General features: G+C 38.9%; 1 protein-coding gene across 1 annotated transcript in view; it reads left to right on the forward strand.

The window, feature by feature from the left end:
• PARL (presenilin associated rhomboid like) overlaps positions 1–13,950 on the forward strand; it is a 51,262-nt gene that overhangs the window by 35,386 nt on the left and 1,926 nt on the right. Inside the window, exons 7-9 of the mRNA XM_006056676.3 lie at positions 1,881–1,951; positions 12,914–13,015; positions 13,153–13,250. Coding sequence (XP_006056738.1) covers positions 1,881–1,951; positions 12,914–13,015; positions 13,153–13,250 — 271 coding nt within the window. The remainder of the gene's footprint in view (positions 1–1,880; positions 1,952–12,913; positions 13,016–13,152; positions 13,251–13,950) is intronic.

Below are 13,950 nucleotides of genomic sequence, written 5' to 3' on the forward strand. Positions count from 1 at the left end.
GTATGCAGGTCAGGAAGCAACAGTTAGAACTGGACATGGAACAACAGACTGGTTCCAAATAGGAAAAGGAGTACGTCAAGGCTGTATATTGTCACCCTGCTTCTTTAACTTCTATGCAGAGTTCCTCATGAGAAACGCTGGGCTGGAGGAAGCACAAGTTGGAATCAAGATTGCCGGGAGAAATATCAATAACCTCAGATACGCAGATGACACCACCCTTATGGCAGAAAGTGAAGAAGAACTAAAGAGCCTCTTGATGAAAGTGAAAGAGGAGGGTGAAAAAGTTGGCTTAAAGCTCAACATTCATAAAACTAAGGTCATGGCATCTGGTCCCATCACTTCATGGCAAATAGATGGGGAAACAGTGGAAACAGTGTCAGACTTTATTTTTTTGGGCTCCAAAATCACTACAGATGGTGATCACAGCCATGAAATTAAAAAACGCTCACTCCTTGGAAGGAAAGTTAATGACCAACCTAGATAGCATATTAAAAAGCAGAGACATTACTTTGTCCACAGAGGTCCGTCTGGTCAAGGCTATGGTTTTTCCAGTTTTCATATGTGGGCGTGAGAGTTGGACTATAAAGAGGGCTGAGTGCAGAAGGGCTGATGCTTTTGAACTGTGGTGTTGGAGAAGATTCTTGAGAGTCCCTTGGACTACAAGGAGATCCAGCCAGTCCATCCTAAGGGAAATCAGTCCTGGGTGTTCATTGGAAGGACTGAAGTTGAAGCTGAAACTCCAATACTTTGGCCACCTGATGCAGAGAGCTGACTCATTTGAAAAGACCCTGATGCTGGGAAAGATTGAAGGCAGTAGAAGGGGACGACAGAGGATGAGATGGTTAGATGGCATCACCGACTCAATGGACATGAGTTTGGGTAAACTCCGGGAGTTGGTGATGGACAGGGAGGCCTGGTGTGCTGCGGTTCATGGGATTGCAAAGAGTCAGACACGACTGAGCGACTGAACTGTCTCAAAAAAAATGTATTTTGTTTGCAAAATGTACTTAAAGCCGTAAAGTATAAAAATTCATTCCTAAAATCCTTTCATTTAAAAACAGTGTATCTGCCAGTTATGTGTAGTGAAAATACACTCAACTTAGAGACGGAAGACCTAGGTTCAGATCCTATGTCTGCTACCAGCTGTATAATGTTGCAGAAAAGATGGTACCTCTCTGAGGGTAATAGTACTCACTCTCATGACATGGGGTTGTAGAAGGGATGAAAATAGAAGCATCTACCACAAGGTCCAGAGCGGGTACTTAATCGTTGTTATTACTCATGTGCATCTAGTCCCTCAAAACAGAAGCTGAGTAACGTCTTTGGCCTGTGTATGTAGTTCTTTCCCCCAAGCATTAATGTTGTTCTAAGTACAAAGAGTCTCTTTCAAGTGCCATTAATTCCTACTCCACAGAAAGTTGTTTTTTGAAATTAGCCACAGTCAAGGTCAAATGACATTGGTGCCAAAGGGACCTAAAAAATCATCTAGTCTAGATCTGCAGCACATTCGTTTGGCAAACTGGGTAAAATACAGACTCCCTGGTCCTACTCCACAGAGTCTGATTTAGTGTATAGCATGCAGTCCAGAGAATTCCCAAACAGTTGGTGAGTTTGGGCCATAGTCTTTCTTCATACAGTATGGATGAGGAAAATGAAAATTAAGAGGTGGAGTGAATGACCCTGTGTTACTTAGTAAGTGGTGGAGTGGGTCAGACTTTGCTTTTCCTATAATATATCTGAAGTGATAGGCAGAATAAGTATTTATGCCTGCACCTTGACTGGGGAAGAAACCCAACTGTTGGTCTTCATGGGGTGGAGGTCAGAAATGGAAGCCATTTTTATACCTCACTGAAATTACTGAAATGTGATTTATTTCTTAGGTGTTATTTCCAATTTTGTCAGTTATGTGTGTAAAGTTGCCACAGGAAGATACGGACCATCACTTGGTGCAGTAAGTATTTCTAGTTAAAATTTTTCACTTCATTTTGAAATTTAGATGTACAAGAAAGTTGCAAAGTAGTACAGATTCATATTACCCTTAACCCTGTTATTAGCTACAAAACCACAGTACAACTATCAAAGCAGGAAATTACTATTAAAACAATACTACTAACTAATCTGAGTCTAATATAGAATGTATACATTTGTAAAGCCTTATAAATTTAAGGCTATAGCTTTTAGTCATCTATATATACTTAACTGGCACAGAGTACATATCATGAGGAGTAGTCAAAATAGTGGGTATCCAATCCCCATAAACCAGAGAGCCTAATCTAGCATTGAAAAATTCTAAATAGAGATTTGAATCTGGTACTGTATCCTCTTGTTTATCAGTATTTGTGTGCTGTGTAGGTTGGACTACTAGGCACTGTACTTGCTAGAGTCTGGGAATGCATCCAGTGAGCAAGATCAGTTTCCTGGTCTCAATTATGTTCAGGATGATTTTGTAAAAATTACAAGTCTGTTTTCTTTTGCATTTAATGGCAAATTTCTAGACACGTGGAAGTCGTTACATATTTCTTTAAAGACTACACATTTAATTGTGCATAAATACTAATGCACTTAAATGTTTTCAAATAGAAATGTTATGTTTAAAGAAACTACAAATGTTTAATTTCAGAAAAGCACCCTTATGTAAAATAATCATGCCATAATTTGTCTGTTCCTCAGATTTGTTTCTACTTAATTTTCCTGATGAGGCCGGTATCTTGTCCTGTGACCTTTATGCTTTAACTTTAGCCCCCTACCCTTTTTTCTTTGTGGAATGTTTTCTATATAAAATTCGGTGCCAGTATAATTTATATATCTCATATCTATTCTGTACCTCATTTGTCAACTAAGTACCTGTTTTGTGAAGACCAATTGGATGAATCAGACATGGATTTTGACTTCAAATTTAGTTTAGTTGGGGAGCAAACATTACCCACTACCTCTTACCCACTTGGCAACCACAAGTCTGTTCTTTATATCTGTGAGCCTGGTTATATTTCATAGGTATGTTGATTTGTGTTGTATTTAGATTCTACATGTTAGTGATGTCATATGGTATTTGTCTTTTTCTCACTTAGTATGATAATCTTTAGGTCCATCCTTGTTGCTGAAAAATGGCATTATTCATTCTTTTTTATGGCTGAGTAATATTCCACTATACATATGTACCACATCTTCTTTATCCATTCTTCTGTCAGTGGACATTTAGGTTGCTTTCATGTCTTGGCTATTTTAAATAGTGCTGCTATGTACATAGTAATGTATATATCTTTTTGAATTATAGTGTTGTCTGGGTGCCCAGAAGTAGCATTGCTGGATCATATGGCAACTCTAGTTTTTTTTGAGTGATCTTCATACCGGTTTCCACAGTGGCTGCACCAATCTGCACTCTCATCTCCACACCTTCTCTAGCATTTTTTTATCTGTAGACTTCTTAATGATAGCAGCCATTATGACCAGTGTGAGATGTTACTTTATTACAGTTTTGATTTGTATTTCTCTAATAATTAGCAGTGTTGAGCATCTTTTCATGTGTCTATTGGCCTTGTGTATTTCTCCTTGGGAAAACTGTCTATTTAGGACTTCTGGCCATTTTTCAATTGGGTTGTTTGGTTTTTTGATATTGTATAAACTGTTTGTATATTTTGGAAATTAAGCCCTTGTCCATCGCATCATTTGCAAATAGTTTCTCCCATTCTATAGGTTGTCTTTTTATGTTTATGGTTTCCTTTGCTGTGCAGAAGCTTGTAAGCTTGGTTAGATCCCATTTGCTTATTTTTGTTTTTATTTCTATTGCCCTGGGAGTCTGACCTAAGAAAACATTGGTATGATTTATGTGAGGGAATGGTCTGCCTATGATCTAGGAGTTTTATGGTATCATATCTTACATTTAAGTCTGTAAGCCATTTTGAGTTTATTTTTGTGCGTGGTGTGAGGGTATGTTCTAACTTCATTGACTTAGGTGCAGCTCTGCAACTTTCCCAGCACCACTTGCTAAAGAGGCTATTTCCTATTTTATATTCCTGCTTCCTTTGTTGAAGATTAAGTGGTGTGTGGGTACCGCCCCCGCCTCTCTGTTGTGTTCCATTGAGCTGCATGTCTGTTTTTGGGCCAATGCTAACACACTGTTTTGATTACTGTGGCTTTGTAGTATTGTCTGAAGTCTGGAAGAACTACATCTCCTGCTTTGTTTTTTTTCCTCAGGATTGCTTTGGCAATTCTGTCTTTTATGGTTCCATGTAAATTTTAGGATTATTTGTTCTAGTTCTGTGAAAAATGTCATGGGTAATGTGATAGGGATCTCATTAAATCTATAGGTTGTTTTAGGTAGTATAGCCATTTAAATAGTATTAATTATTCCAAGCCTAGAGCATGGGATATCTTTCCATTTCTTTGTATCATCTTTAATATCCTTTATTTTGTAGTTCTGAGCATATATCTTTCACCTCCTCGGTGAGGTTTCTGTTATTTTTTATGTGATTTTAAAGGGGATTGTTTGTTTACAGTTTCTGATATTTCATTGTTAATGTAAAAAAAGGCAACTGATTTCTGTATGTTAAACTTGTGTCCTGCTATCTTAACTGAATTCATTTATCAGTTCTAGTAGTTTTTGTGTGGAGTCTTTACAATTTTCTATTGATATATATATAGTAGCTTGTCATTTGTGTATAATGACAGTTTTACCTCTTCCCTACCAATTTGGATACCTTTTATTTGTTTTTATTGTCTGATTGCTGTGGCTTGGGCTTCCAATACCATGTTGAAAAGAAGTGCTAAGAGTGGGCATCCTGGTCTTGTTCCAGATTTTAGCAGGAAGGCTTTCAGCTTTTCACCATTGAGTATTATATTGGCTGTGGGTTTGTCATAAATAGCTTTTATTATGTTATGTTCCCTCTGTACTCATTTTTGTAGGGGTTTTTATCACGAGTGAATGTTAAAATTTATCAGATGTTTTTTCTGTATCTGTTGAGATGGTCGTGTGGTTTTTGTCTTTTCTCTTGTTGATGTGTGTCACATTGATTGATTTGCATATATTGAACCCTCCTTGTGATCTGCGGATGAATCCAGCTTGGTCATGGTGTATGGCTTTTTTATATGTCGTTGGATTCAGTTTGTTAATATTTTGTTGAGATTTTTTTCGTGTCTATATTTATCAAAGATACTGACCTGTAATTTTCTTTTTTGGTATTGTCTTTGCTTTTGGTATCCGGGTGATGTTGGCTTCATAGAATGTCTTTGGAAGTGTTCCTTTCTCTTCAGTCTTTTGGAAGAGTTTAAGAAGGAGCAGTATTACGTTCTTCTTTGTATGTTTGGTAGAATTCCCCAGCTAAGCTATCTGGTCCTGGAGTTTTGTTTCAGGGATTTTTCTTTAAATTTTAGATTCTGTTTCATTTCTAGTGATTGTTCTGTTCAAATTATTTATTTCTTCTTGATTCAGTTTTGGTGGACTGTATGTTTCTAGAAAGTTGTCCATTTTTTTCTAGATTGTCAAATTTCTTGGCATATATTTGTTCACAGTATTCTGTTAATGGCTTTTTGTGTTTCTGTGGTATCAGTTATGATTTTTCCTCTTGTATTTCTTATTTTGTTTATTTGGATCTTTGCTCCTTTCTTCTTGGTGAGCCTGACCAGAGATTTGTCAGTGTTGTTTACCCTGTCAAAGAACCAGCTGTTTACTGTGTTGGGTTTTTTTTCCCCCTGTTATCTCTATTTTATTTATTTCCTCTCTGATCTTTAATGTCTGCTTCCTTCTGCTAGCTTGAGGTTTTGTTTGTTCTTTTTCACATTCTTTTGGGTGGTGGGTTAGGATTGAGGTTATTTGAGATTTTTCTTGTGTCTTAAAGAAGGCATTGTATTGCTATGAACTTCCCTCTAAGAGCTGCTTTTGCTGCATCCCATAGATTTTGTATGGTTGTGTTTATAAATAGTTTATCATTGGCTGAATTTGCATACCAATATTATGATAATCTGCTTGCTGTAACTTCATTGCTTTAGCTTATCACTGATCTAAACTATACATAAACTGATTTCTCATGCTTAGGTAGAGTATCTTCAGTCTCTTTCTTATAAAGTTGCAAGTGAAACAAAACGATAGCTAGTGCAGATTCATTTGGCATTTCATTTTGACTTATCTATAGTGTTCTGGAAGGACAGGGAAGCCTGGTGTGCTGCAGCCCATGGGGTCACAAAGAGTTGGATAGGACTTAGCGACTGAACACCAATAGTGTTCTGGAGTATATCTCTTTGTATAACTTTTTAACCTTTGCTCTGGGTACTACAATCTATGTATATCCCTACCACAATCTACTTGTGGTATCATTTTACCAGTTTGAGTGAAGTGAGCCCTATCTCACTTTTTGCCCCATACCTTCTCCAGATTTTAGTTGTCTTAAATATTTCCTCTGCATACATTTATGATTTTTGCTTCAACCAATAAACATGAGTTAGAAAATTCCAAGACAGAAGGACAGTCTATTGTATTTACACATAATTTTTTACTTTTTCCCTGATTCGTTCTTTCTGATGTTCCAAGATTTCCTCCTTTTGTCATTTCATTGTGTAGAAAACTTCTCTTAGCCATTCCTTTAGCCCCTAGCCAGTTAGGTCTGCTGTGACGGATTCTCAAGTTTTCTTTGTTCTGAGAGTGTTTTAATTTCCCTTTCATTTTTTTTTCTTCCCTTCATTTCTGAAGGATATTTTCATTGGATATAGAACTCCAGGCTCAGTTCTTTCAGCAATTGAAAAATGTGCCACTTTTTTTTTTTTTCACCTTCATAGTCTCTGAAGAGAAATTCTTTGTTGTTCAAGTAGCTTTTCCCCTTGTAGGTAAGATGTCATTTTCTAGTACCACTTTCTAGACCTTTTCCTTTGTCTTTAGTTTCAGAAGTTTGACTGTGTGTCTCGTCATGGACATCTGTGTTTATCTTGTGTGTGGTTCGCTCAGTTTCTTGAATATTTAGGTTTATGTCTTTGGGAGTTGATCTGCCGTTTCTTCAGATACCTTTTCTGCCTTGCCCTTTTTCTTCTCTCTCTCTGGGGCTCTGACAAACTGATAGTTTATTATCCCTAAAATCTCAGTAACTTTTTTTAAAATCTGTTTTTTCTCTGTGGTTCAGACTGGGTAATTGCTATTCTGTCTCAAGGTAACTGATTAATTATTTCTGTCCTTTCCATTCTTCTTGAGCCATTTGTTGTTTTTATTTAGGTTATTACAGTTTTTAGTTTTCATTTTTCTTGATATCTTCTATTTCTTTGAGCCTTTCTATTTCTATGCTGTTTCTTTTTTAACTTGTTTAAAGCATGTTTGTGATTGCTTGTTGAACCACTTTTATGATGGCTGCTTTAAAATGCTTGTTAAATATTTCTAACATCTGTGTCAACTTGATGGTATCTATTGATTGTCTTTTCTCATTTGAGTTGAGATTTTTCTTGTTCTTGGTGTAATGGGTGACTTTAATTTTAATTTATTTTTTTGGCCAGGACGTGCTACTTGGGAGATCTTAGATCCCTGACTAAAAATTGAACCTGAACCACGGCACTGAAAGTGTTGAGTCCTAACCACTGGAGCTGCAAGGAATTCCCTGATAAGTGATTTTAAGTGAAACCTGGACATTTTGGATATTACATTATGAGACTTTAATCTTAATTAACTCTGTGTGGCAGGCCTCCTCTGACAGTGCTCTGATCACTAGTGCCGGGGGAGGTTGGTAGTCCAGGTTCCCCACTCCAGCTCCTTTGACAGTGGTGGGGAAGGGCTCTTGTTGCTGCAGGGCGGGCAGTTCTGGCTCCTCAGTAGACCTCTGCTAATACCGCTCTGTCTAGGAGGAGCAAGAGTGCCTTATTACTGCTGCGTGAGTGACCTCCACTGACACCACCCTGTCAGAGGGTGGGGTGCCTTGTTAGTCTTTAAGAAGGGAAGTCCAGACTCCACTCAGCTTTTGCTGATGGGGATCAGGCCATGGTTGTTTCTGTCGTGTTTGTCTGGAATAGAGTGGTTGTTGTCTGAAAACTTTTCTGTCTTGCTAGACTGCTTTCTTGTTCCTTTGGCTAGAGTGAGCGTTTTTGGGTACAGACCTATTTTGTCTGAGTTCATTGGTGTTTCCAGGTTGTGAGCTTCGCCAGAGCCCAGTCTGAGCAGCATTAGGCCAAAAGAAAACTCACCACTATGTTGTTCCTTGCCTCCTAAGGTTTCCAGCTGGGCTGCTTTCCTTTCTCAGCTTTTCAGAGTTGTCTTTTACTTGTTTTACATATAACACCTGGGGTTTTTAGCAGTATGTAGCTTGCAGAAGCAAAAGGCTTCTTAAAGCAAATTGATTTAAAATTCATAGTTAAAAAAAATCACCCACAAAAAGCTTTTATATGATAACATACATGAAGATTAAATAAAGAAAAGTACTTATGAAAATTGGTTTCCTAATTAATGAGTTGACCTTTATGCATATCACTTTTCACTTTCATGCATTGGAGAAGGAAATGGCAACCCACTCCAGTGTTCTTGCCTGGAGAATCCCAGGGATAGGGGAGGCTGGGTGGTGGGCTGACGTCTATGGGGTCACACAGAGTTGGACACAACTGAAGTGACTTGGCAGCAGCATAGGCTGTATAATCAAGTTATGAGTGGAGAATAAAAGATCCTTACCTCTAACCAAGGAGGCAGACTTCTTGGGTCTATATGGGTTTGGGTTCATGACTCCCTGAAAGATACACAGTTTGTTGTGATCCATACAGTCAAAGGCTTTAGCATAGTCAATAAAGCAGAAGTAGATGTTTTTCTGGAATTCCCTTGCTTTTTCTATAATCTAATCCAACGGATGTTAGCAATTTGATCTCTGGTTCCTCTGCCTTTTCTAAATCCAGCTTGTACATCTGGAAATTCTTGGTTCGTGTACTGTTGAAGCCTAGCTTGAAAGATTTTGAGCATTACCTTGCTAGCATGTGAAATGAGTGCAATTGTACAGTAGTTTGAACAGTTTTTGGCATTGCCCTTCTTTGGGATTGGAATGAAAACTGACCTTTTTCAGTCCTGTGGCCACTGCCGAGTTTTCCAAATTTTCTGGCATATTGAGTACAGCGCTTTAACAGCATCATCTTCTAGGATTGGAAATAGTTCAGCTGGAATTCCATCACCTCCACTAGCTTTGGTTTGTAGTGATGCTTTCTAAGGCCCACTTGACTTCACATTCCAGGATGTCTGGCTGTAGGTTAGTGTCACACCTTCGTGGTTTTGTGGGTCATTAAGACCTTATTTGTACAGTTCTTCTGTGTATTCTTGCCACCTCTTCTTAATATCTTCTGCTTCTGTTAGGTCTGTACCATTTTTGTCCTTTATTGTGCCCATTTTCTATGAAATGTTCCCTTGGTATCTATAATTTTCTTGAAGAGATCTCTAGTCTTTCCCATTCTGTTTTCCTGTCTTTCTTTGCATTGTTCACTTAAGAAGACTGTACCTTTCCGTGCTATTCTTTGGAACTCTGCATTCAGGTGGGTATATCTTACCTTTCCTCCTTTGCCTTTCGCTTCTCTACCTAGTTGTTTGTAAGCCCTCCTCAGCAACCATTTTGCCTCTTTGCATTGCTTTTTCTTGGAGATGATTTTGGTCACCACCTCCTTGTACAGTGTTAACAAACCTCCTTCCATAGTTCTTCAGGCAGTCTATCCACCAGACCTAATCCCTTGAATCTATTTGTCACTTCCACTGTTAATCATAAGGGAGTTGATTTAGGTCATACTTGAATGGCCTAGTGGTTTTCCCTACTTTCTTCAATATAAGTCTGTATTTTGTAATAAGAAGCTCATGATCTAGGCCAACTTCCAGTTTTGTTTTTGCTGACTGTATAGAGTTTCTCCATCTTCGACTGCAAAGAATATTATCAATCCAATTTCAGTATTGACCATCTGGTGATGTCCATGTGTAGATTTGTCTCTTGTGTTGGAAAAGGGTGTTTTCTATGACCAGTGCATTCTCTCGGTAAAACTCTGTTAGCCTTTGCTCTGCTTCATTTTGTACTCCAAGGCCAAACTTGGCTGTTACCCCAGGTGTCTTTTGCCTTCCTACGTTTGCATTCCAGGCCCTTATGATGAAAAGAACATCTTTTTTTGGTGTCAGACGGTCTTCATAGAACCATCCAGTTTCATCCTCTTCAGCATTAGTGGCTGGGGCACAGACTTGGATAATTGTGATGTTGAATGGTTTGCCTTGAAAATGAATGGAGCACCCAAGTACTGCATTTCAGTCTCTTTCATTGACTGTGAGGACTACTCCATTTCTTCTGAGGGGTTCTTCCTTCTTTATCGATGATTATTTTCTCCATCTAAAGTGCTCATTGTTTTTGTTCAGTTGCTAAGTCATGTCCAGCTCCTTTGTGACCCCATGGACTGTTGCCCACCAGGCTCCTCTATCCATGGGATTTCCCAGGGAAGAATACTAGAGGGGTCGCCATTTCCTTTGCAGGGGAATCTTCCCGACCCAGGGATTGAGTGCAGGACACCTGCATTGCAGGCCTTTTGGAGTCCCAGCGGATTCTTCACTACTGAGCCACCTGGAAAGCCTAAAGTGCTCATTACAGAAATTTAAATATTAAAGAAAAGTCTTAGTAGACATTCTATGTAAAGCCAGTTTTTTTGTGACTGTAACTTATTGTACTTATTATTTTAAAGATAGACAGTCCCATTATCCTTCTAAAATTTTCTCAAAGTGACCTTTATCTATACAGATTTAAAAGTATTTATGTGTCTGAATAAATGGCAACTTGCTTTTTATTTTTTTTAATGACATTTTATTGTATTTATTTTTTGGTTGTACTGCACAGCTGGCGAGATCTTAGTTCCACAACCAGGGATCAAACCAGTAGAAGCATAGATTCTTAACCACTGAGCCACCAGGGAATTCTCACAACTTGCTGTTTAGGAAAATGTTTGGCCTACTCTATGCAGAGATTCTTTATTTTCACCTTTTTTAGTCAGAAGCTTTCAATGAAAATGGACACCCCCCACCTTTAAAAAAAAAAAAAAAGGCTGTGGAAATGGTCCAGGTTTTAGGAGAGCAAAGAGACAGGACAACTATATGCAATACATGGGGGAAAACAGCTACAAGGTCACTAGTGGAACAATTAACAAAACTGGAATATGCTCTGTAGATTAAATGAAAATATTGTGTCAATATAAAATTTCTTGAAATTGAGAACTATTTTGTAGGATATATTAATATAAGGAAGTATACGCTGAAGTATTTAGGAGTAAAAGGGTCTGATGTATGCCACCTACTCTCAAATGTTTCAGGATAAAAAAGTAGAGAGAGAAAATAAGTGAAATGTGGCAGAATGTTAAAAGTTAAACCTGGTTCAGGAGTATTTTGAAGTTTTCTTCAAAGTGAAACACAGACCGAAATGTTAAACCTAAGATAAAAACTTACAGAAGAAAACATAGAAAAAACTCACTGTGATCTTACATTAGACGCGAAGACTTCATAGTTGAGACACCGCAAAGCAGGACCCATAAGAAAACAAATGATAATCAGGCTTCATGTAAGCTAAAAATTTACACTCTTCCAAAGACAGTGTTAAAAGATAAGATAACATGCTAAAAGAAAATATTTGCCTGTCAGAAATCTAATAAAAGATGTGAAGTCAGACTATATAAAGAAATTATAGAATGGGCAAAAGTTTGAACAGATGCTTCAAAGAAGGTATGAGTAACAAATAACCACATGAAAAGATGAACGTCATTCATCATTAGGAAAATGAAAATAAAACCCATACTGATATCTCATCACTTTATCTCAAAGATGAATAGATCATCCCAGGTGCTGGTGAGGACGTGGAGAAACTGGAGTCTCATGTAATGCTGATAGAGTAAAACACTAATACCACTTTGGAAAAGTTTGGCGGTTGCCAGACTCCCCATCATAGCTGATCATGCTTTGTTGCTTTTACTTATTTTCATGCCAGTCTGTCAGGTCCATTAAGGCAGGAGTTGTTGACTTTATTCCCTCTGTATCCTCAGCATCTAGCATAGGGCCCCACTATTTGAATGAATCATGATCTTGAGATTTAATGTAAACAAGGGATTATGATCCAGTTTCTCAGTTATTGTACCATCCAGAGCAATTGGTAACGTGTAACATTAAGAAAGTTTAAATTATCATAATTTATCCAGCAGGTATTTCATAGCCATCATCAATTTAAATTATGAAGATTTGTAGCAATGTGGAAAAACACTATAGATGATAAAACTGTATAGCGATTATAATTTCAGTTATAACAAGAGATGGTTGACTTACTGGTCATAAGGTTGTGAAGTTTCGATTATTTTTATTCTCAGATACAAGGTTGTGAAGGAAAGTGCTTCTCAAGCAGGCAGATGCATGTGTGTCCCTGGGAGGATTCTGTGAGGGGTGGGTCATGGAGAGCCACGGGACAAATTTGGTGTGCTTTCCTGGAGTAGAACATTTGTCAAATTCTTTTAAGGAAAATATTTAGTGTTATGAAATAGGATACAAAGTTCACATGAGGTACGATAAAGCATTAAATTTGGGAAGAATTCCACACATGTGCGTATCGGGAGAATTCATGCTCACTCGCTGATTGAAGGAGTTCTCTTGAGGTTTGAGAAGTCCATTTTTAATCTCTAAATAAGGTGATGCATGTGATACAGTAACAAGGTTCCTGAAGTTTGTCAAGTGCTGACATTGTTACATCTTACTGCCTGTAGGTTAGTCCTTGCCAGGTGGTTACTGTATCCTGGACTTGGAGCCCCTTTGCTTGTTATTTTGTACATTAGTAATGGAAAGCTGTTTAACTTTGTGCTTCCCTAGAAATGTATGGCTTGTAAGCTTTCTGGAAGAAGTATTTCTGCTTTAGACTTAGCAGTCCTAAACAGTTGCACAGTTAGAGTTTCACGTTTTCCCCTGTGTGTTGGTTTGCAGTCTGGCGCAATCATGACTGTCCTTGCCGCTGTCTGCACTAAGATCCCGGAAGGGAGACTCGCCATCATCTTCCTTCCAATGTTCACGTTCACAGCAGGGAATGTGAGTATTTTTATGACGTGAAGTGCTGGGGACAGGGTGACATTTTTACATTGACTGAATTCTTGCCCTTAAATTAGAAATGTCAATGCTGGAACAATCAAAGTTGTATCAGTTCTGTTCTCTTTTCTGGCTTTCAGGCCCTAAAAGCCATTATTGCCATGGATACAGCAGGAATGATCCTGGGATGGAAATTTTTTGATCATGCAGCACATCTTGGGGGAGCTCTCTTTGGAATGTAAGTGTGAGTATGACTGAGTGACATTTCTCTGGTCCTCTCCTTCCCTACCCCGGAGGAAGGCAGAGTAGAGTTAGGGCAGTTAGTTCAGGTATGGAAGCAGGGCAGGTAGGGTTGCGAGGGCAAGGAAATCGCAGTGTGGTTTGCTTTGGTCTTGAGCCGCTTCACATGTGCAGTGGGAATGGGAGTCTCTTGGCCCTTATCCTGCCTTGGTCATTTGTAGAGAGAGACCCTCTGTGCCTTTACGCTACCCTTAACCTCATATCACCCCAACTCATGACCTGTCACAGTTCCTAGTCCTTCTTGGATACTGTTCCCCAGCCCCCAGTCTGTGCTGTATTCCTTCCCCTACTCTCCAGCCACCTCTGCCCTTGCCCAGCCCCCACCCTGCTGACCTCAGCAGTGCTGGGCAGACACCCTGAGTGGGTGGAACTGGTCCTCTGCCTGCGGTGAGTGTGCTGGTGCCCGCAGCCTGGATGGAGTAGAGACCAGATGTCATCAGTGAGGAGCATCTGTACCCAGATCCAAAGCCTTCCCGCCCTTCACACCATAGTGGTTACAGTTGTCTTGTAATCTTGTTACAAGATCTCCCACTTGTGGTTCAGGCCTAAAACATAGCAGTGCTGTAGCGACGCCACCATAGAACTTCAGACAGATGAGAGGCCCTTCAGCAGACTGTCTGTCTGGTGTGCTGGGTCCA

This window comes from Bubalus bubalis, chromosome 1 (assembly GCF_019923935.1).
Source record: "Bubalus bubalis isolate 160015118507 breed Murrah chromosome 1, NDDB_SH_1, whole genome shotgun sequence".
In the NCBI taxonomy this organism is placed as follows: Eukaryota; Metazoa; Chordata; class Mammalia; order Artiodactyla; family Bovidae; genus Bubalus; species Bubalus bubalis.